We start from the raw sequence: 22131 nt of genomic DNA on the forward strand, positions 1-22131 counted from the left end.
GTGGCTGTAGTGTTAGTTTAAGAAAATATGAAGTGCTTCGAGGATCATATGGAAACTGTGATATCTTGGTTTGATGACTGCACGCAGGACCAGCAAACCGGGATACTGTTACAGCTGCTTTCAAGATGCAAGGTACGAAAGATGAAGATGTGATCCGGCTGGGATGAGCATTTTAGGTAGCGTCGGGTAGTTTGCCGCACCGGCGCCGGCGGCGCCGGCGCGCGGAGCGAGGTGCTGTGGTTGAGCGAGGTGGTGGTGGGCCGTATGATCACGTGGGGTGGGCATGCGTTTACGCAGCGGACATGTGGTAAATGGGGTTTGGTTTGTCGCTGTAGTGATAATTAAGGTGATTACCATAGACATTTTGATAATGAGATAATGTTTATGGATTCAGGACACCAGTCTATATAACCATTAATTGAGATGAACGTAACAATTACACAAAAAGGAAGATGTTGATAGCGATGGTATGGTGGTAGCTGTCTTTCTTGAGGAAAATGCTGATGATGAGGAGGAGGGGATGGGGATGATGAAAGTTGCAATCTGCAACGTTGCAGGCCCACCGAACCGAGAGTGGGTGTATAGGCACTTATGAGGCAACAGTGGTTTGAAGGAAGTGGTTCCCACAATCAGTTCGGGAAACCCACTCACAAGGGGGGCCCCTCCTTATAAGTAACCCGTCCCCCTTATAAGTAACCCCGTTCCCCTTATAAGTAACCCCCGGGGCACCCCTTATAAGGAGTCTCCACGCTTTTTTGCAATGCAACGCGAAAATGAAAGGACTGCAGCAATTCGCTTGATTATGTCCATAAAGCTTCACAAGTTTCCTAGTTACTCACGAAATTTGAGCAAAATCGGTTCGAGGCATCATATCTAAAATCATGGATTTAAATGCGATGTCAAACGACCCATGCAAATGCTGAAATGCGAGCGATTACTGGCGTGAGTGTCGCCAGGCGCGGCGGCGCGGCAATGCTTGAGTGCAGACGTGGCGACTGAGTACGGAGACTTTCGTTCATTCAGCCACCTGAATGAACGAAAGTCTCCGTACTCAGCTCGCATTTCAGCATTCGCATGGGTCGTTTGACATCGCATTTAAATCCATGATTTTAGATATGATGCCTCGAACCGATTTTGCTCAAATTTCGTGAGTAACTAGGAAACTTGTGAAGCTTTATGGACATAATCAAGCGAATTGCCGCAGTCCTTTCATTTTCGCGTTGCATTGCAAAAAAGCGTGGAGACTCCTTATAAGGGGTGCCCGGGGGTTACTTATAAGGGGGACGGGGTTACTTATAAGGGGGACGGGTTACTTATAAGGAGGGGCCCCCCTTGTGAGTGGGTTTCCTGAACTGCAATTGAATAGCCATCGAGTGATGCTGCTGCTGTGTTGTTGACGAGGGAAGAAGGCCAAAGGGCGATGTTAGTAAATGCTGAATAAGGATTCACAGGAAGAAGAAGAAAAAACAAGCGAATAAACAGAAAAAGAAACTGAATACTAAAATTGTCACATTCAAACAAGATCTAGAAGGTATGATGGGCAGGGACAGTGTGTAATTGTGATCACTTATGACAATGCCCTCTAATTTTCAGATTGATTAATTTTTTAGATATGAAGTTTTAGAGTCACATATCAAGTATTAAATTCACTGGCATGTTTGTTGCATTTTATGGATCATTAGCAATGAAAGCTTAAATTCATTATAATTAAAGGGATGGTTTTGTTTTGGTTGAGATGGGGATTCAGCTTTTAATTGTCTGTGAGATAATTAGGAACCACTTATAAAATACTAAAGAGCATACAATTCTAAGAGGAATTATTTGCTTTGTTTTGGATATCTCAGGCATTTCAAAAACAATTTTCATCAAGTAAACTTAGAATTGTATGCTCTTTGATATTTCATAAGAGGTTCTCATTATCTCACGAAAAAAGTTGGAAACATGACGCCTCATCTCAACCAAAACTATCATCCCTGAAATGGTTACAACCAGTTTATTTCGCAAGGAAAGTGACTGAAAGATTGAATCATTTTTGTACTGCCCATAGTTACCAGTACAGCTCCAATTCAAAGCAGTTCATCGCCATCTCGTGATTTGTGTTTCAATTTTGTATTTTTTTTCATGTTTTAGCCTTTTCAGATCAAAGCACTGTATGCGAAACTTGAGCCCCTGCTTGCTGTTGACTTCACCGAGTACCTCCCAGCAGAATTGGTAGACAGGGTCTTCATGTACCTCTCTGTGAGTGACCTCTGTGAGGTTGCCAAGTGCAGTACGAGATGGAGGGAAGCTGCTAACAGTGAAATCCTGTGGTATGAACACCAATTACTTTCAATGTTCAGCATCAGAGTTTAAATTTCTTGAGAGGATTTGGATTGTCATGTGATGCAGTTTTGATCATGGATACATTTATGTGACCAGGGATGCATCCGGACAAGTTTACAAAATGCACATCCTGTGGTATGAACACTGGTCAAGTACTTTCATTGTTAAACATCAGTTTCAATTTCTTGAGAGAATTTTGGTCGTCATGTGATGCAGTTTTGATTGTGGATGCTGTTATGACCAGGAATGCTTGGACAAGTTTATAAAGTGAACACACACGAGAGGCTTCAGCTGTCTATGAAATCCCCCAAATTGTCACTTTAAGATTTTGTCCTTAAACTGGGTTTCCACTTCAATCAAAACCTAATTTAATTACCCAGTGCTATGATTAAACATGCGCATGCCTTTGTCTGCAATTGATGTTGTAAACAACTTAGAAGTGTTCTTCCACTATAATCCTGTACAGTGTACCCTGAAATTATTTCATTTTAGTCATCTGTTCTAAAGTGAGGTCTACAGCATGATTACTTAACCTCAAGAAGATTTTTTTTTTCAAATTCTAAAGTTGTTGTCCCGTAATATTTTCTCTATTTGAATTATGAGTAATCTACATGGGTTTCAAACTTTCCAATGTATTTGCTTAGACAGGGCGACATTAATTCAAAATTGGTGCAAAAGTCTGGGGCAAAAGTACGAAACAAATAGTCAAGTTCTTGTGTGACAGTTAAACTGAAATGTATGACAAGATCTTGAATGAAAGGCAAGCACATTCTGTGAAAGGGCTTGCTTTAAAGGTAGGGAATCCCATTTGCATGCCTTAAATGAAGAGTTGTATAATACAGTGGTATGTTGAAGAGAGTATCATTTTAGAAACTCCCATAAAGTATTGAAAGTGGAAGGTAACATTTAGTACACTTTTATTAACCGTTAGATTTTGAATTGAATTTTTTTCGGGGCTCACCGTAAATTCCAGTACATTACTAGGCTACCTTTGCAGACCCATGCACTGCATGTGTGTCGATCATGTATATTTTGTGAAGAAAGCTCATCAAAACTTACAAACATTTCTATTTACATTCTTGCCACACACTCTATATGTCATTACATCAGCTCTTATACTTTTAGATTTGTGTCTATAGATAAAAAATACAGAAGACTGCAACAAAATGGCTTTAGTGTGGCTGACACACAGAACTACTGAGTAGTTGAGTTTTGTGTATTATTCAAATTGTAGATAACTGTTGACTTCCAAATTTCTCAGCAGTGGCCTAAACAAGTCCCCTGAGGTTCATATTTAATGTTTTGCTGCATTTTGGGAGGTCTGTAAAAGGTATCCCCTACCTTTAAGCTAATTTGTAATGAGAAACCAATTCTTTGGCAGTCATTCATCGTTTCTTTATATCTGGTGAAAAAAAAATTAACATCTGAGTTTTGGTTGTTTCTATCTCCAGGCATCACCACTGTCAGAGGAAAAATTGGCTCCATTATGGTAGCATTCACGACTTGTGTCAAGAGCGCCCCTTCAGTCCACATCAGACCAGTATTGCCAACACTTCGCCGACGTTCACATTTGACTCTGTCATCAACGGTTCAGGTGTCACTTGTGGAGGTAACCATTATGCACAAAACTTCATCTGAATCCTTTTATGTGCCATAAGCTGTGGTTGAATTGCATATATATCCATTACTATAAATTCTTTGAAAATGACTCTGAACAAACAAATTTTGGGGAAGGTGTAAAGAATTATGGCATTGCTTTGTGTGCAATGCAGTCTCTATTACTAAAGGCATAGACCTTGGAAAACTTATAATGAGTTACCTAGATATGCTGTTGATGCACAGAGGAAGATCCAGGAATTCTGTAAAGGAGGGGGGTGCAAAATGTGTGTCTATTTTATCTATCTGCATATGTGTAATCAATCATTCACTTGTAAGGGGGAAACTACTGTATACGCTATATATTTCACGGGGGTTTTATTTTCGCGAATTTCGCGAGTCGGGAGCTATTCGCGAAATAAACAACACGCGAAAATATTACCTTCCAAAATGAATCCCTTGCCTTGATGATACGAACATTTCAGTACTAGAATACCATGTCACGGCTTACCGAACAGACCATACTGGCTAAGCTTGTTTACGCACGTCCACGTCTACTTACGAATACTGTAGAGAGCCAATCCATTATTGCAAGGGGACCACTCGTCAGAAATCTAGCGCGATGGACTTAACCACTTCAAAAATGTTGAATTCTAACTTACTAGTTCGCAGAGTTTGGCAAGTCTTTTTCATGCAGTGTATAACTAGTATCATTCTTATATGCTAGTAAGTTGAAAATTCACACTTTCTTTGCCACTTCATATTTTCTCTGGTCCCCCGATCGCGAATTTAACCACTCGCGAAAATGTGTGACATTTGCAATTCGCGAAAATTTATGGACGCGAAAATTATAGCGTATACAGTAATGTGTAGAGAAGTGTGGTTTCTTATTTGTATCAAGCCTTGAAAAAAAAAATATGATACAGGCGTACTTGTGTAAAGCTCATGATGTGTAAGTTTTTATGTTTCTGAGGCTAAAATGTCAGACATTTATGGATATCACTTTGCTTCTAATGGAGATTCTGCTAGGATCAAAAGCTCTGGCCCCTTTTGATTCCACATTTGAAAATAGAAGATGATAAGTATGTCCTAAAGGGTTATTTCATTACTGAAACATTTGACTGTCCCTTTCCTTCTTTAACTTTGCCATGCAGGTGCTATTAGTCCAGAGTCAAATTCCCTTCAGTCAACATGCAGGTGGAAAGAAGTCTACATGAGGGCCCATCATCTGGACCTCAATTGGGCCCTGGGCCGCTACAAAGTGGTCCCGGCCCTGAGGGGTCACCGTGAAACAGTCACCTGTCTTGACTGCGATGGTGAGGACAGTCATACATTGTACATTCTTTGATTTAGATCTAGATGTCATTTTATGTCTGTATTTCTATTTCCTTTCTGCAGGGTACCTTAAGAATAAATATATTTTTTAAAAACATATTTTTAAAATATATATATTTTTTTCTTTTAACATTGAGAAAAAAATATATATGACTACTTCCTGAAATATAACAGTTTTAAAAAGAAAGGTTTCTAAGAGGAAAATTACTTTAGAAGTATATTAAGATTTTTTGATAGCTTTTTACAATTCTTTAGCAATTTCTTTCAAAGTTTTTTTTTCTTAGACCTGAAGAACAGGCACTAAAATGAGTAAAGGTCAGTTCTCTTGGATTAATATGATTTTTTTTTAAACTGTTCTTTTTGATTCATATAGCAGCATGTGCATTTGTGAAAAACATATTATACGTAAGAATTAAACATATATATTCATCTGCTCATATTGCTTTATCAGGGACGTTGATTGTGAGTGGCAGCAGAGATAGGACAGTCAGGATATGGAGCATGTTCACCCTGGAATGCATCAACGTCATAGATGCCCACACCGATGCCGTAACTTGCCTCAAGATGAAGGTGAAGTTGTTTTGATGTCTACTTAAAAGACAATGTCACACAAATATATAAGAATTCCACCAAAAAACTAATCATGTTTTTTTTTATGAAAAGGACACATTCCCTCGACTTGTTACTGACACATGTTAAGGGTAATATTGTTACCCCTACTTTCTGAAAGAGGTAAGTCAAGTGCTCTTTCATTTTGCTTGAAATTTGAATATTACAAATTCAAAAAATTACATGTGCTCCCCTTCCCCTAAAAAAAAGAAGAAAAAAGAATTGAAACAAACGAGAAATATATGCACCTATGGCCATCGGCAAAGATTACAAGAAAAGAAAGTGAATTGAGTTCGTATTGTGAGATTACACTGTTTGACTTCTTGTATTTCAAAATCAGAATCAGAATCATTTCATATTTGCTTAGAAGGATGCCAGGTGATGATTGCTGTTGTTTTTCCATGACAGATATGATCTTCAAATTCATGAAATTCTTCTGTCGAGATGTTTTTCTCGCATCTGATTGACAAATTGCCCTACATCGACATAAATAAGCACTGAATTGATCAGTGTTTTTTATGTACGCCCATGATTTTTTATCATGGCTACTACTAAAAAAAAGCCACTGATCAATTCTGTGCTTATTTACGTCGATGTAGGACAATTTGTCAATCAGTTGCAAAGATATGATCTTTGATTTCAATGTCATTATAATGAGAGACAAAAGTAGAGGAATTATTTGTCCAATTGATGATTTTATGTGTTGCATTCCACACGTTCCCTAGAATGGCCTCCTAGTAACGGGCAGTGGAGATCGACTCATACGCGTCTTCGAGATTAAGACAGGGAGGTGCTTGAAATCACTTCCAGGTCACAATGGATCTGTGGATCATGTGTGTTTCCGTGGCGACATGATTGTCAGTGCCTCAAGTGATCGGTCAGTGCACTTTGTATTCATATTTCTCATTAAGGAAAATGCACATTCATGAAGAGACTTTTATTTTTTTTTTTTTGTTAAAGGGATGGTATAGTATTGGTGGAGGTGAGGATTGGGCTTTTAACCTTGTGTGAGATAACAAGAAGCCACTTTTAAGATAGTACAGATAGTACAGAGCATACCATTTTAAGAGGAATTCAAAGTTTGTTTGATAAAAATCGGTTTTGCAATGGCTGAGACGTCCCAAACAAAGTGAAACAAAGCGATCCTAATAAAAGGTGAGTCCCACCTGTTATTACCTCCGCCAAGGGAGGAGGTTATGTTTTCGTTACCGTTGGTTTGTTTGTTAGTTAGTTAGTTAGTTTGTCTGTGTGCAAAATATCTCAAATAGTAGTTAACGAATTTGGATGAAACTTGCAGGAAAGGTTTAGAATGATAGAAGTGTCAGATGATTAAATTTTGGTAGTGATCCAAGAATTGTTGGGGAATATGAAGGATTTTTGATATTTTGGCAGGTAGGGTCAATGAACTTGGGATTTCAGGCTGCGCGTATTTGAGGTTTGCATGCGCGCACTAAAGTGCGTGCTCTAGTTTCTGCTAGGGCGAGGCGCGCCGTGCAGCTGAGGGTTTATGACGTAACAAAGGCTTCTATATTGGGAAATCGGGCGACTTTCAGCACACAATGCTATAAGTAAGTACGTATGGGTGGGAATCACTGATATCTCTATGGAAGAACAAGATCAGTGATGGAAATGAGCTGCATGCTTGGCGCAGGTCTGCGCTCTCAGAGTGCTTCTCTAGTTAGGATTGCTTTGTTTTGGATATCTCAGCCATTTCAAAACCAATTTTCATCAAATAAACATTGAATTCTTCTCAGAATTACATGCTCTTTGACATATCATTAGAAGTTTCTCATTATTCACCAAAAAATGTCAGAAACCTGAAGTTAGGTCTCAACCAAAACTATACGATCCCTCTAACAAGATCAAACATTTACCTTTTTTGATAGACCTCCTTGTAGTGGGGGAAATGTTTGGGAGAATCTACTGATTAGAAAGCTGAGCCTTTTCCCAAGATTCCTACTTATTTCTCACATTATTATCTCTTGTCTGTTCAATGAATTCTTGATATCAATAGTAATACTCACCTAAAAACTTAGCATAGTCCCTTTTTTTCCTTTGTTTAATTATGGTTGGGGGTTTGCTGTTTGCTTGCATGTGGAAGTGTATTGTTAGTACATGTTGGTATATGTGTGCTTGTGCTTAATGGTCATGCATTGTTTGTATATATGGTTTATCAAAGTGGAATACAAAACGGGCGGATCCAGGAATTCTGTAAAGGGGGGGCGTGACTAATATTTCTGGTGCCACTTCGGGGTTTCATTTCATTTTTTTCTTTTTATTTCTTTTGTTTTTAACGGAAAAAAAAGGGGGGGCGTGCGCCGGTTGCGCCCCCCTCTGGATCCGCCACTGCAAAAAAAAAACAAAAAAAACTAAAGTGGTAAATAAACAAATAAACACTAGTTCTCCAATACTCATAACCTGATCATAAATACACTGTGGTTCACAATAGTATTATATCTTTTTATGACAAACTTGTAGGAATTATTTTGTGTATGAGTGTGTGTGTGTGTGTGTGTTTGTGTGTGCCTTTCTTTCTGTCTATCAATCAGTGATTAAGAAAAGAATATAACAATTCAATTAATCAACTGAAGGCTGATTTATTCAGTACCCTTCGAGAAATATGCAGAATTTGTTAAAATTTCCATAGTGATCACAAAGATGACTCAAGTACGATATGAGCAAAACCAAGGTCTGATTTTTGTGTAAATATTTCATTATCCTGTTAAAGGACAAGTTCACCTTCATAAACATAAGGGTTGAGAAAATGCAGCAATATTAGTAGAACACATCAGTGAAAGTTTGAGGAAAATTGGACAATCGATGCAAAAGTTATGAATTTTTAAAATTTTTGTGTTGGAACCGCTGGATGAGGAGACTACTACAGCTTGTGAGTCATATGCGTACAACAGGATAAAGAAAATGTAAAGAAAATTCAACATATTTTCACTTTTTTCGCATAATAAAAGAGCACTTGACTTGTCTCTTTCTAAAAGCAGGGGGAATAATATTACCCCTAACATATGTCGGTAACGAGTCAAGGGAATATGTACTTTTTTCAAAAGATGGAATTTTGTGGAAATTCTCTTTATATTTTCCTTATATTGTTGTACGCATGTGACATCTAAGTTATTCATACACTGCAGTAGTCTTCTCATCCAGCGGTTACTACACAAAAACTTCAAAAATTCATAACTTTTGAACGGGTTGTCCGATTTTCCTCAAACTTTCAATGACGTGTTCTCCTAATATTGCTACATTCTCTCAATCCTTATGTTTATGAGGGTGAACTTGTCCTTTAAATTCCTTTGACTGTGTATTGAATTTCATCTTTTTGAAATTGCTGATTTCAATCAATACTTTTGATTTTGAAGGATGATTCTTTCTGAGTTTTGTCAGTCAATCTAGAGAGTAGTTTTCATATTGATTAAGCTACAAGTACATCAGGTCCTCAGAATTTTCATTCTCAGGGTCTTGTAAGTTAGAGCTCTCCCATATAGAAGCAAGGTCAGACTGGCAAAAGATCCTGATCTTTAAGATCTCAAAATTTTGCCAGTGTGAGCGCAAACTTCCCGCAAAACTTCCAACAAAACTTCTTGCTCCAATTACTGATATTTCCCCTACCCCCGCCAAACTTCTCAATCTTTTGCCAGTGTGACCACTAGAAACTGAAACCTTGCAATCTTTGTCGTGTGACCAGTCCACCACCTGTTTGCGGACGGTGCCTCCAAAGCGTATTTCTATTGTGTTGTAAAAGTGCTCAATGTTATGTTACAATCACTAGCCATCAGATGGCACGCTCTTTCTTCTTCCTTGCGCACCCGCTCTATTAAATGACCAAAACTTCTTGATCCAATGCGTAAAGATCAAGAAATTTGGCTGCCAGTGTGACCAGACGACCAAAGATGACGAAGGCTTCGTGATCTTAAACTTTTTGATCTTTTTCCAGTCTGACCACACCTTATGTGTGTCTTGATTTTATTTCTTTAGATCAATAAGGGTTTGGTCATGGCCTGGCGGTGGCTGTAAGCATGTGCTTCTTGGACACAGTGATGACATACAGGTTTGTATTTATTTCGATACTTCAGTATCACATCATTCATTATACACATCATTTGTGTACATGATACCAGTTGTTAAAGAATATTTGTGACCCGCTACAACAAAAGGATCCGAAAGTCGGGGAAGGGCAATTTTCAGAAAATGGCATGAGATTATTACCCTACTCTTTTACTTTAATTATGCCTCCGCCACGAAGTGGTGCCGGAGGCATTATGTTTTCGGGTTGTCCGTCCATCCGTCCGTCCGTCCGTCCGTCCTTCCGTCCGTCCGTCCGTCCGTCCGTCCGTCCGTCCGTCCTTCCGTCCGTCCGTCTTTCCGTCCGTCCGTAATGAATTTTGTGGACAAGGTAACTATCAAAAGCTGTTGAGGTATCCTAATGAAACTTGGCATGTATGTGTATTAGGGGGTGAAGTTGTGCCTATCAATTTTTGGGTGCACGTGCTCAAGGTCAAAGGTCAAAAGGTCAAGGTCAAATACATAAAATTTCACTATTTCCACCATATCTATGCAATGCCTGAAGATATTTTCTTGAAACTTAGTGCATACATGTGTCACCGACGGGACAAACAGGCGTCCACTCGGTATTTAAGTAAATACAAAAGAAATATAAATATCAAAGTGGGAGAGCAATTTTCTAAATCTGTTGTTCAAATAAGAAGACTGGGGGAGAAAGAACGACGCATTATTAGCAATTCTTTTAAATTGAATAGTGAATTTATTTATTCATTTATTTTTTAGATCTGAATAACAATTACAAAACAATACATTTTTTTGGAATACAAAAATACAAAGAATGAAATTAAAATTTAAACCTAAAACAATGCAACACTGTGTTCAAGGTGAAGAGCTAAACCATAAGAGCTACACCATCTTCATCGTGATCCACTCAGGCTGTGCACACCAGAAGAAAGAAAATGATTCAACAATAGTTTAGCGAATATCTCATCACATTAAAAGAGACAGATCCACGTGATAATAACAACGAAAATAACAACTATTCTGTTAATAATAATGGCAGCAATTGTAATAAGAAGAATACACGATAAGATAATCATGATAATGAGAGAGGAAATAAGAAGATGAAGTAAAAAAAAGAGAAGAAGAAGTAGAAGAAGACGTAGAAGGAAAAGAGGGAGAAGAAGATAGCGATGAAGTAAAATAATACTTTCCCTTATTTTAACAAAGGAAATCAATAATAATATGGATGACATTAATTATTACAATGAAACACATTATGGTACAACTGGTATTACTTCTACGAATACATTCATACAAAAATCATTATTGACCTGCATGAAACACATTTTCATTTGAACTCTAGAAACCAAGCTTTAAATATTATCTTCACTATTCAAAACCTAACGTAATAGTGTGTCGATGATAAGGTACATCTAACAAGAAATGAGGAAATACACCAATGAAAGCAAAGACCTGCAAAACCTCTCACATCAGGTGGCAAATTATTGGCGACCTATCCAAAACAAGGGTACAAATATTCATAAAAACATATTGGATATAAGCCTCGCCAACGTAGTATTGTATTAAAAATATTTACAATTTACAAAGGTTATAATTACCGTTAAAACAGGAGACAGACAACAAAGTCCTGACAAACTCCGTGATGGAGAGAGTATGCCTCAGCCACCTGCAAAACATATCCATTTCATCATTACTCACTGTCAAGTAGATGACATGTAAATAATGCAATGTAAACAGAAGGAATTTCATTACACAGCATATGCTAATTAGATCATTGTTAACATAATAATAACAGTATTGTTGACGTCAAAATGGTCATTATTTCGTCATATTCCCATCCAGGGTAGCAAGCAGGGGTACGCGCGTGCACCTACAAGGATGCGCGCATCAAGAAAGCGCTACCCCGCGCGTGCCCCAAAAGTAATCCACATAGCGCATTTGAACACCGGCACACCGCACACGAAAATGGCAAAATCCACAAATTTCTTATTCTTTATGTTAGATAAATCTATATTTACAACAATTCAATCCTTCGCATTGACAATGCAACATCAAATAAATCATATCATCAGAGAGGCAGGAAAGATTTGAACAAGATGCACTTACTCAAAGAATGTCAACGAAATTCTTTATCTTAAATTAAATGACACACATTTAGCCTTGTAAATGAATTCATTACGGCTAGAATTCGACAAAGTGTAATCTATCAATATTCAATGACTCTCCTTTACTTCAGCATCCGAGTGCCTAATAAATTTCAATAAAATTACTTCAAATAACTCTGTAAATAATCAATATTTGCATACATTGTCACACAATGAATAAAATGATATTTCTTGTCAAACTTACCGATATTAACTGGTGTTAAATGTGGATAAATTATCCACAAAACAAGCGAGAGTGCTGGGTGTCCGGTAACGTTGGACTCGGATCAGCTCAGTGGATGAAAGCGTTCTTTTGTTATGATTTCTTCTATGACAACAACAAACAATTGCGCATGCGCATTAACAAAAATACACAGAAATAAGCAGTAGTAAAGGGGGCACACGTGTTGAAATATTTTGTATCATAACACATGTATTACCCAATTTAGATTCTCTGGTGAAAGTTTGGGTCATGAGGTCAAAGGTCAAAGGTCAAAAGGTTGAGTAAAAGTATTAAAACTTCTTTTTTTTCTCTGTAAATTGGAAAATTGTTCAAGGTATCTTCATGGAACATAGTATATACATGTACTGACTGGCAGTGATTATCTAGAGAATGTAGGGTTCATGGGGTCAAAGGTCAGTAGTCAAAGGTCAAGTGCAACACTTCAAAATTTTACTATTTCCCTCATGTTCATGCAATGCCAGCAGGATTATTATTTTTTTTTACACTTGGTGTATGCATGTGTAACCTAATAGAAATTCTCTGGAGAGTTTTTTTTTTTCTTTTTTTTTTGCCTCGAAGGTCAAAAGGTCAAAGATCAAGTGAAAGTGCTGAACTAACTTTTTCCTCCATATCTCGGAAGTGGCTCAATTTATCGTGAAACTTACTGCATATTTATGCATGTTCTACCTGAAAGTGATTATCTTATGAATTTTAGGGTCAAAGGCCAGATGAACATGGTAACAATTTACTATTCAGTACAGAAATTGCACTTTTTCTCCATACCGGTACCATGAAAATTACTCAATGCATAAATGTATGAATGGGTCAAAGTCAAGTTAAAGTCCTTAAATCCCCAAATACATGCTCTCCTATTCATCCAATTAAACCAAGGTCAAGGAAGGTGAACATTCAACACATTTGTGACAAACTTGTCATTTCAATATTTTGCCAGTTTTGTGAAAATGTAATCACACATTGTCCACATGTACTATCTAGACCTATTACAGGAGAATCATGCATTATGGCGGAGGCATACCAGTCGCCATAGCGACATTTCTAGTTTCATATATAGCACAACTCATAAAAGTACTCGGTTGAGGAGATATCAATGATTTTACTAACGCATGTCAAGTGGTTGAGGAAATCAGAGTTTCGAGAAAAGCACCTTCAAAGTTTTCCTTCTGACAAGGGGAGTGAGACAGTTTTCACCGCTTGACAATAGAAGGCGCGCTCCTAGCAATGTTCATTCAAGCTTAGCACCAGCAGTCTACGCACGACCAATCAGTATGCAGTATGCCACGCACTGACCAATAAGATCACTCCCTCGTTGCTAGGGGCGGAGTCTAGCTGCGGCGCTAAATCCAAATCTTCGGACACGCTTCTGTTACTTTGAAAGTCGGAAAATCATGGCCCAGAAAAACGGTGATTTCTTGCCTTTCCTTTCATCATTGAGCTTCAAAATTTCAGCAGATGATAAAGAAAACATTAGCCTACAAAATCATGCCAAAAACAGAAATCAGATTGTTTTTCCCAATTATGATGATGTGACTTCAAACTCGATTTTCTCGGCTCAGCCGTCAGCGACTTTAGGATCCTTCTGTTGTAGCGGGTCACATTTGTTCCTGTGCCTAACGCATTTTTAATTTAGTGTTAGTATACAAATGATGCACAGGATAGAGTGAGCTACGCCTCCACTAACGCCACGAAATAATCCTGTGCATCATTTGTTTTATAAAATGGGTCGAAAATTCGAAAACTAACATCATTTTTCAGCGTTTTTCACGTACCTTTGTGGGTCAAGACGTCCGAAGATGTTCGTCCCAAACATTTACGCACGTCGCACTCGCGGAAGTCCCGCACATACAGTATAAGTATAATGGGGGGGTTGGGTTTCCGGACACTTAAGTTCCCGCATGAAAACTTACTTATTTTACATAGAATATGCACCCTTTACCTTAAAGACTTGATATAGACTCCTCATATAGGCCTACTAGACAACATACTCTGAAAACGGCGTGAGAATTAACCTGCTAAATCGTTGGATTTGCTCTTCAAAGTGACTCCATGTACGCGTCCGGTCCCATAACGCTTGGTCTACTGTACTGTACAAAGTGTACGTATAGTAGAGTATACGTACGTACGCCACACATGTTATGCACAAGGGAAGACAGGCCGGCTGGCCGGCAGCCCGAACTAGAAGTTGTTTACAGGATTGACAGCGCGTATGCATGCAATTCATCAAAGGAGCCGCCGCGCGCACAGACGATCGGCAATCTACCATAGGATTACAGGCAGTGCAATTGTACTGAAGTAAAGGAAGGAGGTGTGTCTCATTTCAGCGCTTCCTATTGGCTACATTCTTGAACCCATTTTATAACAACATTTGATTTAGCATGTGATTCCTTTTAACCTTGTATTAACCAGTTCCATTGGCAGTGTATGTGCAGTGCATTTAAAATGCTTTCAAAACAACAGGTGTTAAGAAGATAAACAATGGATTTGGCAAAACAATGGGCTTGGCAGAACATACAACAGGTGTAAATTATAACAACATACAGGAGGTGTGAAAAAATATACAACACATGGAATGCCACTTGAAAGGGGGGACACAAAAATAACAGGTGTTAAAAAAATAAACAATGGGTGTAACGTTAGTGGGACAAAACAAAAAACAGGTGTGAAAAAAAAATGAACAATGCATGGAATGCCACATGGAAGAGGTGTGAAAAATAAACAACAGGTGTAGGCCTAAAGTAATGCACACCTTGTATCAGGAGACTCGTGTCAGACCTGATTATCTCTTATAGCACCTTCTCTGTCAAAAATAACTGCAGCCTGTGTACTTAAATTCACACCTCAACATGCACAACTGTGAACACAGTCAAGAGAAACAGGGCAGTTAGTCCATGAATCCACCCATCAATAAATAAAAAACAAACAAACAAACAAAACAAATAGACAAACACAAAATAAAATTGAAAGCTTCTTATCGTATTATACACGTCTTTATTATTGTTTGGGGGGGGGGGGTTTCATCGTCTATAACATGAAAGTTGGTCTTTTACATATATCCTGTGATAATTTTTTTTTAAAAAGTTTTTACTGATGATATTAGTACACATGCAGTTGAAATGGATGAGTATGTGTCTTGTTCCTGCAGTCTTGCGTCAGCTCCTGAGAAGAATAAGTGACTGATGGCAATTGGCCCCATTTTCTTTCTTTTTGTTTTTTGGCAGTACTTGGGACTCAACAGAGACACGGCAGTCAGTACATCGTGGGACACAACGGTCAGAGTGTGGGATATGGTCAGGGGTATCTGCCTCCATGTTCTGCATGGACACACAGAAGGTTAGCAGAGGAGCACCAATCCCTTTCTGTCGGCTCATCGTCAATTCATAAATGATAATCGGATGCCATGACCTATTGCATAAAAGGCTTACAGTGTTTTGGATGTCAAATGGATGACCTTTGTTATGGTGCTACTGAATTTGATACAATTCTAGTTTCTGCAGAAAAAGTCTAGCTAGTGGTTGTTCATGATCATCTGTACAATAATCATGAAAGAATTTTGTACACGGTATTGTTTTCTTGTGAAGAACTCCATCTCCCTACATTGAGTGTAGTATTGCACACTTCCAGCAGCTGGTTGTTATAAAATAACCATAGTACATGTATGTGCATGGTAGCATTACAAGTCATCTAAGTTTATTTCCGTGCATAAGTGCATATTGTTGCAGCTCATGTGCTCAGGTCTAATTTGAGACTTAGCATATGATGACCCAGTGTTTTTTATAAAATACAGTATATATAGTTGGCAAACAATAAATGGCTGTGGAAGAAAACTGACATGCTGTGGTATGGCCCAAACCAATTACAGAAAAGGGTTGATGGGCAAAATATGTGTTTATATTTTCACCATAAAGATGTTTTGTTTCTAAAGAAAATAATCCATGTATTGAAATGATGCAAATCACATAGAGTTATTCATGTAGTTGCAGTATTTTCTTTTAATACCTACACATGTACATGCTCAGAACAGGATACAAATTACATACCAGATATGATTGGTTGATATATCAAACACAAACAGTGAGGCAAATCTCCGGCGGTGAATTCACTTTTTACTTGTGTGACATTTTCTAGTCAAAGATGCTCCATAGCATGTTTTAAAACAAAGATAAGTATGGGAAATATGTCCCTGTTTTCTGTGACATGTTCTCTTCAGGTGTGATGTGCTGCAAGTTTGACGATCGCATCATCGTCAGTGGCGGGGGCGACGGTCACATCAAGATCTGGGACGCACACGTCGGAGTCTGCGTGAAGACTTTGGAAGGCCACTTGGATGAAGTGGTAAGAAATATGTGACCCGCTACAACAAAAGGATCCGAAAGTCGGGGGAGGACAATTTTCTGAAAATGGCATGATATTATTCCCGTACTTTTCTACTTTAATTTCATATACAGCACAACTCATAAAAGTACTTGGTTGCAGAGATATCGATGATTTTATCAGTGCATGTCAAGTGGTTGAGGAAATCAGAGTTTAGAGAAAAACGCCTTCAAAGTTGTCCCTCCGACGCTATCATGATCATGGGGAGGCAAGACAGTGTTCACCGCTTGACAATAGAAGGCACGCTCCTAGCGACCTCTGCCATGTTCAGTCAAGCTTAGCGCCAGCGGTCTCCGCACGACCAATCGGTAATCAGGATGCCACGCACTGACCAATAAGATCATTCCCTTGTTGCTAGGGGCAGAGTCTAGCTGCGGAGCTAAATCCAAATCTTCGGACACGTTTCGCTACCATTGAAAATCGGAAAATCATGGCCCAGAAAAATGCTAATTTCTTGCCTTTCCTTTGATCATTTAGCTTCTAAATTTTGGCAGATGATGGACAAAACATTAGACTACAAAATTATGCCAAAAACAGAAATCCGATTGTTTTCACCAATTTTGATGATGTGACTTCAAACTCAATTTTCTCGGCTCGGCCGTCAGCGACTTTAGGATCCTTTTGTTGTAGCAGGTCACATATTATCACCATTTCCATTGATTCGAGCATGGGAATGAGTATGATAATGAATATGGAAATTCATACACAGCATTTGAGTACAACTTTGTCAAATTGTTCACGAAGATTTGTGCAAAGCTTGAGCCTTCCTCCCATTTGAAAAGGTATTAGAGAAGTTTTCATCACTTGCTGATGTACTTGATGCACTTATAAGAAAAGGAAATAATGTAAATGAAGGTTTGTTATATTTGGTATGCATGTTAGTATTTGATTTATACTAGTGGATACAGACATGGATTATGAAACATATGAAGCTTTTTTTTATGTGAAGTTTCACAAATGAATATTGCATATCATTTATGAAGAAAAAGAAATGATTTAGCTTCACAGACTCTCTACAGTGTAAACCTGATTCTCAATTGATGGTAAGTGTCACACTTGATTCAAATTATCATACAATGTACATTTGGAATCAATCAATGCTCAGAGGAGTAGAAAAAGTGATCTCTAAATCATGCATGAAGATCTCCAATGTTTTCTTGGTAGCTCTTCACAGGATGATATCAGACTATCTACTGCATATAATGTCCTGTAATGTTTACTCACAAAACATTGTCTTTTGTCCCATTGCAATTGCAGTATTGTGTGGATTACAATGCCAGCATTATAGCCTCGGGTTCAGCGGACAGCACTGTGAGGTTATGGAATTTTGAGGGTAAGTCATATCTTTTTGTCTGATTGCCTGTGTATGAGTCTTTCCATCTATTCATTCAAATTTTGTGTATGTCGAGGTACAGTTGAACTTCTTGTATCCGGACAAGTCGGGACCGGGGCTCATCCGGATAAGGGATTTGGCCGGATATGGGAGACTCAATGCTTTATACATGTACATATACATACACATGTACAGATGTAGCCCATTGTAGTACCACATGTAATGTGTATACTGCAACCTTTTCATCGTTACACTCAGTAACAGACCCCAAAATAGAGGTTCGTGTTTGCAAGAATGAAATCATCTTCTTTTATAAATTCTTGGGATGATTTACCTAAATAATTATTAAGAAATGTATCAAGTAGATCTTGAAAATAAACAGTATGAGTCAACGAAACTACGCTTCAAAATTCGATTATCACGGCTCGGCAAAGTCGACTGTAGGTCGCTATTGTTAGATTGAGTTGGGAATCCCCCTTTCCTCCCGTAATTATTTTTTTTAAAAAAATCACGGCGAGATTGCGTCCGTATAATAGAGAGATCCGGATAAAGGGAGGCCGGATAATAGAGGTTCAACTGTATGTGAATGTGGGTAAGCAGGCTGTGATAATTTTGGACAGAGAGGGAGCCATAAAGAGATGATGAAGTCAGAAAGTCTCGTGATTCTGAATACTCACAGTGTAATGAGTCATCTGTTACATATTTCCTCACACATGGAGCACATTGCTTTACACCTGCTGTTTATTTTTCACACCTCCCTCCATGTGACATTCCAGGCATTGTATATTTTTTTCACACCTATTGCAGGTTGCTGTACACCTGTTTTGTGTTTTTGCCTTTTCTTTTGTTCATGTTTTTTTCACACCTGTTGTATGCTTTTGCCTTATCATTTGTTCATGTTTTTCACACCTGTTGTATGCTTTTGCCTCATCTTTTGTTCATGTTTTTTCACACCTGTTGTATGTTTTTCCACACCTTTTTTATGTTTTTGCCTTACCTATTGTTAATGTTTTTCACACCTGTTATTTTTTTTTCTTTCTCTCACTACATGCACATTTTTGTACCCCTCTTGAATAGTTCCTCCACCTGTTGGTATTACTGTACACCTGTTGTGTATGTTTCCCCCCACAGGTGTTTGCCTGAGTGTGATGAAGGAACATATAGGTGTGGTCCGATGCCTGAGTCTGACCAATGGGAGGCTGGTGACTGGGGGTGACCGCAAGAAAATTGTGGTTTGGGATGCAAAGGTGAGTTCGTACTTGCATGAAGAGATGTTATGGCTCTGTGAATAACACCATGGATTCTTAATTGTGAAGTCCTTGATTCAAGTCCATCCGGCATCAGGAGTTGTATCCCGGGCAACAGACTTTATTCTCCTTCCCATGTCCTTCAGAGGGGACGTAAAGCTGTCATTTCCATGGTTGCTTGTTGTTCGGCATAGGATTTCTTACTTAGCAATCATGTAAGATAAATTCACCCTTAGATTATAGATTGGAGGTCACTGGTTATAGAAAAATTGTTGCTGCTCAGCTGGAAAACTATTCAAAATTCTGGATCACAATTATATCACCAGTGTGCTATTTGCACAGAATGAGCATGAAATCTGAAAGAACACCATGGTATGATGAGATTAATAGCTGAATGTGATCATATAATTCTCTGCACAAGTATGAATAGTTTTTTGTTTGTTTGTTTGTTTGTTTGTTTATTTTGAGGGGGGATCCTTGCTCAGTTTATGAATGAAGAGCTATTAGATCAACAATCCCTGATACATAAAACTGGACAATTTTTTGGCATTGTGTATAGATGACACTGGAAAATTGTCTTTCTGAGGTTTCCTGTCTTTCTGATGGTACTTTAGACCTAAATTTTATGAAACAATAATGGTTCACTTGTTTCATCATGTCAAACACACTTTCCCTTTATTATGATTCAGACCCACCTTAATTGATTACCTTACCATGTATGTATGTCAGTGAGAGAATACTCTTTGCCAGGGTTGATAGTAACACTTATATCCTCCTATTCATCCATCCATCTATTCATCTCACTATGCACCCATCCATCCATCCAATGAACACATCTCCCTTTCTGACCATCTCTACTATCTATATCTATCCTTCTACCTGTCCCATAATGTATGTTTTTCTCTTCTGTCTGTATCAGTCTATCCATCTATCTCTCACTTGATTTATTTTTGATATTGTCTCTTTATATATCTGTCAATCCACATACATCTCTCTTCATTTATTTCTGTTGTCATCTCTCTCTTTCTCTCTATTATTCTGTCTGTCCATCTACCTCTCTTAATTATATTTTTTTATTTTATTGTTCCCTCATTAATAAATCTGTTTGTGTAATTCATGTGTATGATAATGCATCCATGAACATATACATCCATTGTTTCAGGATGGAAGACAGCTGAATGTGGTCCATAGAAACCCAAGCCTCCTGCATCTCATGTGGACTAGTGATACCAAGATTGTGATTGCATCCCCCGAAGCTCCAGGGACGGTCACCATTCTCAGCTACTGGTAGATGAAGGAGGAGGAGGAGGAGGAGGAGGAGGAGGAGGAGTTCCTGCAGCTGTGCTTTCAGTATCATCACCTTGACTCATTTGTTTGTAATTATTATCATTATGAATAATAATCATATCTTTATTGAAGGGGGTGCAAGGGAAGCTAGGGCTTGATTAAATGTTATTTTCAAAATTGTAATTGCATTCCCCAGAGCAAATAGTAGATGGTATGGAGGAGTTTCTGCTGCTGTGTTATGATATTATCACCTTTACTCATTGTTTTTTTCCTCCCTTTCATTTGTTATTGCTATTTATTTGTTTATTTATTTATTTATTTATTTATTTATTTGTTTATTTATTTATTTATTTATTTATTTATTTATTTATTTATTTATTTATTTATTTATTTATTTATTTATTTATTTATTTATTTATTTATTTATTTATTTATTTATTTATTTATTTATTTATTTATTTATTTATTTATTTATTTATTTATTTATTTGTTTGTTTGTTTATTTATTTGGGTGGCTTTTTTTTGGGGGGGGGAGGGAATGTGGGGGCTGGATTAAATCTCATTGTCAAGATTGTGATTGCATCCTTCAAAGCCACTGGTACCAGATTGGGTGGAGGAATTCATGCAGCTATGAGTTCAATTTCATCACCTTGATTCATCTTTTTGCCAATTTATAACTATTTTGTTTTTTTTCGTTTTTTCTGAGGGTGTAAGGAAAGAAAGGGGCTGGATTTAATCACAACTTTAATCTTCTGAACCTTGTTTGTGATTCACTTACACAGAGACTCCAACCCAAAGCACCTTCTGATCTGGAGATTCTCCCGCCTGAAACCCCTAGCAAACGGGAGACTCCAAGTTGATGTGTGCGAAGCGCGAAATTCCTAGGGTTCTACATGCTCTCTGGTGCTTTCTAAGGCTTATTTTTTTTCAACATACAATAGCAATAAGTAAGAAATCCTTTCCAACGGGAGACACAGAGCCAGGGCGGGAGAAATTAAATCTCAAGCGGGAGAACGGGAGATTTTGCAAAATTGGTTTTCGGCGGGAGATCTCCCGTTGAAAATGGGAGAGTTGGAGTCTCTGCTTACGTATGGTTTTGTTTTAATTCTCGAGATTGCCAATGTGCAAAAGACTTCTGCACAAGCTGCAGAGCCTTGTCACAGATGCACTGTGTGATTTCATGGGAGCATTGTCACTTCCGGTTGTTTTGCGCATTTCTCAGTTCCCATGCGATTCAATGCAATTTTTGTCAGCTTTTCTCTTGTTGCTGCCTTTTTTCTTCAGTTAGAATTAAGCTAAAAAAAAAAAGAGTTGCGATTTGCGGTCACTGGATTCATGGTTCACTACGAGGCTTCAATGTGCTGGCTACATGATGGAAAGCGACAAAACCTTCAACAAAAAATACCTCTAGATAAAGACGGAATGTGACATGAGTGCATATTCAGCCAAAACAAGGTGAAGTTTGTCCCTTGAGCTATCCCATAATGCATCTAAAGCAATGCTCCCCACAACGCACCCAGGTATTGGGGATACCGGGTATTGGTTTAGAACATGGTATAACCAAAGGATCGTGGACCTCTTAACAAAACTACTTGCCAACTGCCTCGT

The 22131-nt window shown here is 38.2% G+C and overlaps 1 protein-coding gene across 1 annotated transcript; it reads left to right on the plus strand.

Annotated features, from left to right (window-relative positions):
* Positions 1-27: 27 nt before the first annotated feature.
* Positions 28-20527, plus strand: LOC139728988 (uncharacterized). The gene is made up of 12 exons (XM_071639915.1): positions 28-132; positions 2131-2309; positions 3774-3931; positions 5073-5234; positions 5705-5823; positions 6588-6739; positions 9850-9922; positions 15504-15615; positions 16493-16617; positions 17914-17989; positions 19121-19236; positions 20399-20527. Exons 1-12 carry the CDS (start codon positions 28-30, stop codon positions 20525-20527), a joined length of 1506 nt encoding a protein of 501 aa, XP_071496016.1.
* The last annotated feature ends 1604 nt before the right edge of the window (positions 20528-22131 follow it).

Source organism: Diadema antillarum, unplaced genomic scaffold (genome assembly GCF_040938485.1).
Source record: "Diadema antillarum isolate AM-2024a unplaced genomic scaffold, OU_Dant_1.0 seq00000209_RagTag, whole genome shotgun sequence".
Lineage (NCBI taxonomy): Eukaryota > Metazoa > Echinodermata > Echinoidea > Diadematoida > Diadematidae > Diadema > Diadema antillarum.

Excerpts from the sequence above, each read along its gene's own strand:
- LOC139728988 (XM_071639915.1), top strand. The coding sequence starts at position 28 with ATGAAGTGCTTCGAGGATCATATGGAAACTGTGATATCTTGGTTTGAT. Across the intron at positions 2,310-3,773 it reads GCTAACAGTGAAATCCTGTG|GCATCACCACTGTCAGAGGA; the intron begins GTATGAACACCA and ends TTCTATCTCCAG. Across the intron at positions 15,616-16,492 it reads TCTGCATGGACACACAGAAG|GTGTGATGTGCTGCAAGTTT; the intron begins GTTAGCAGAGGA and ends TGTTCTCTTCAG.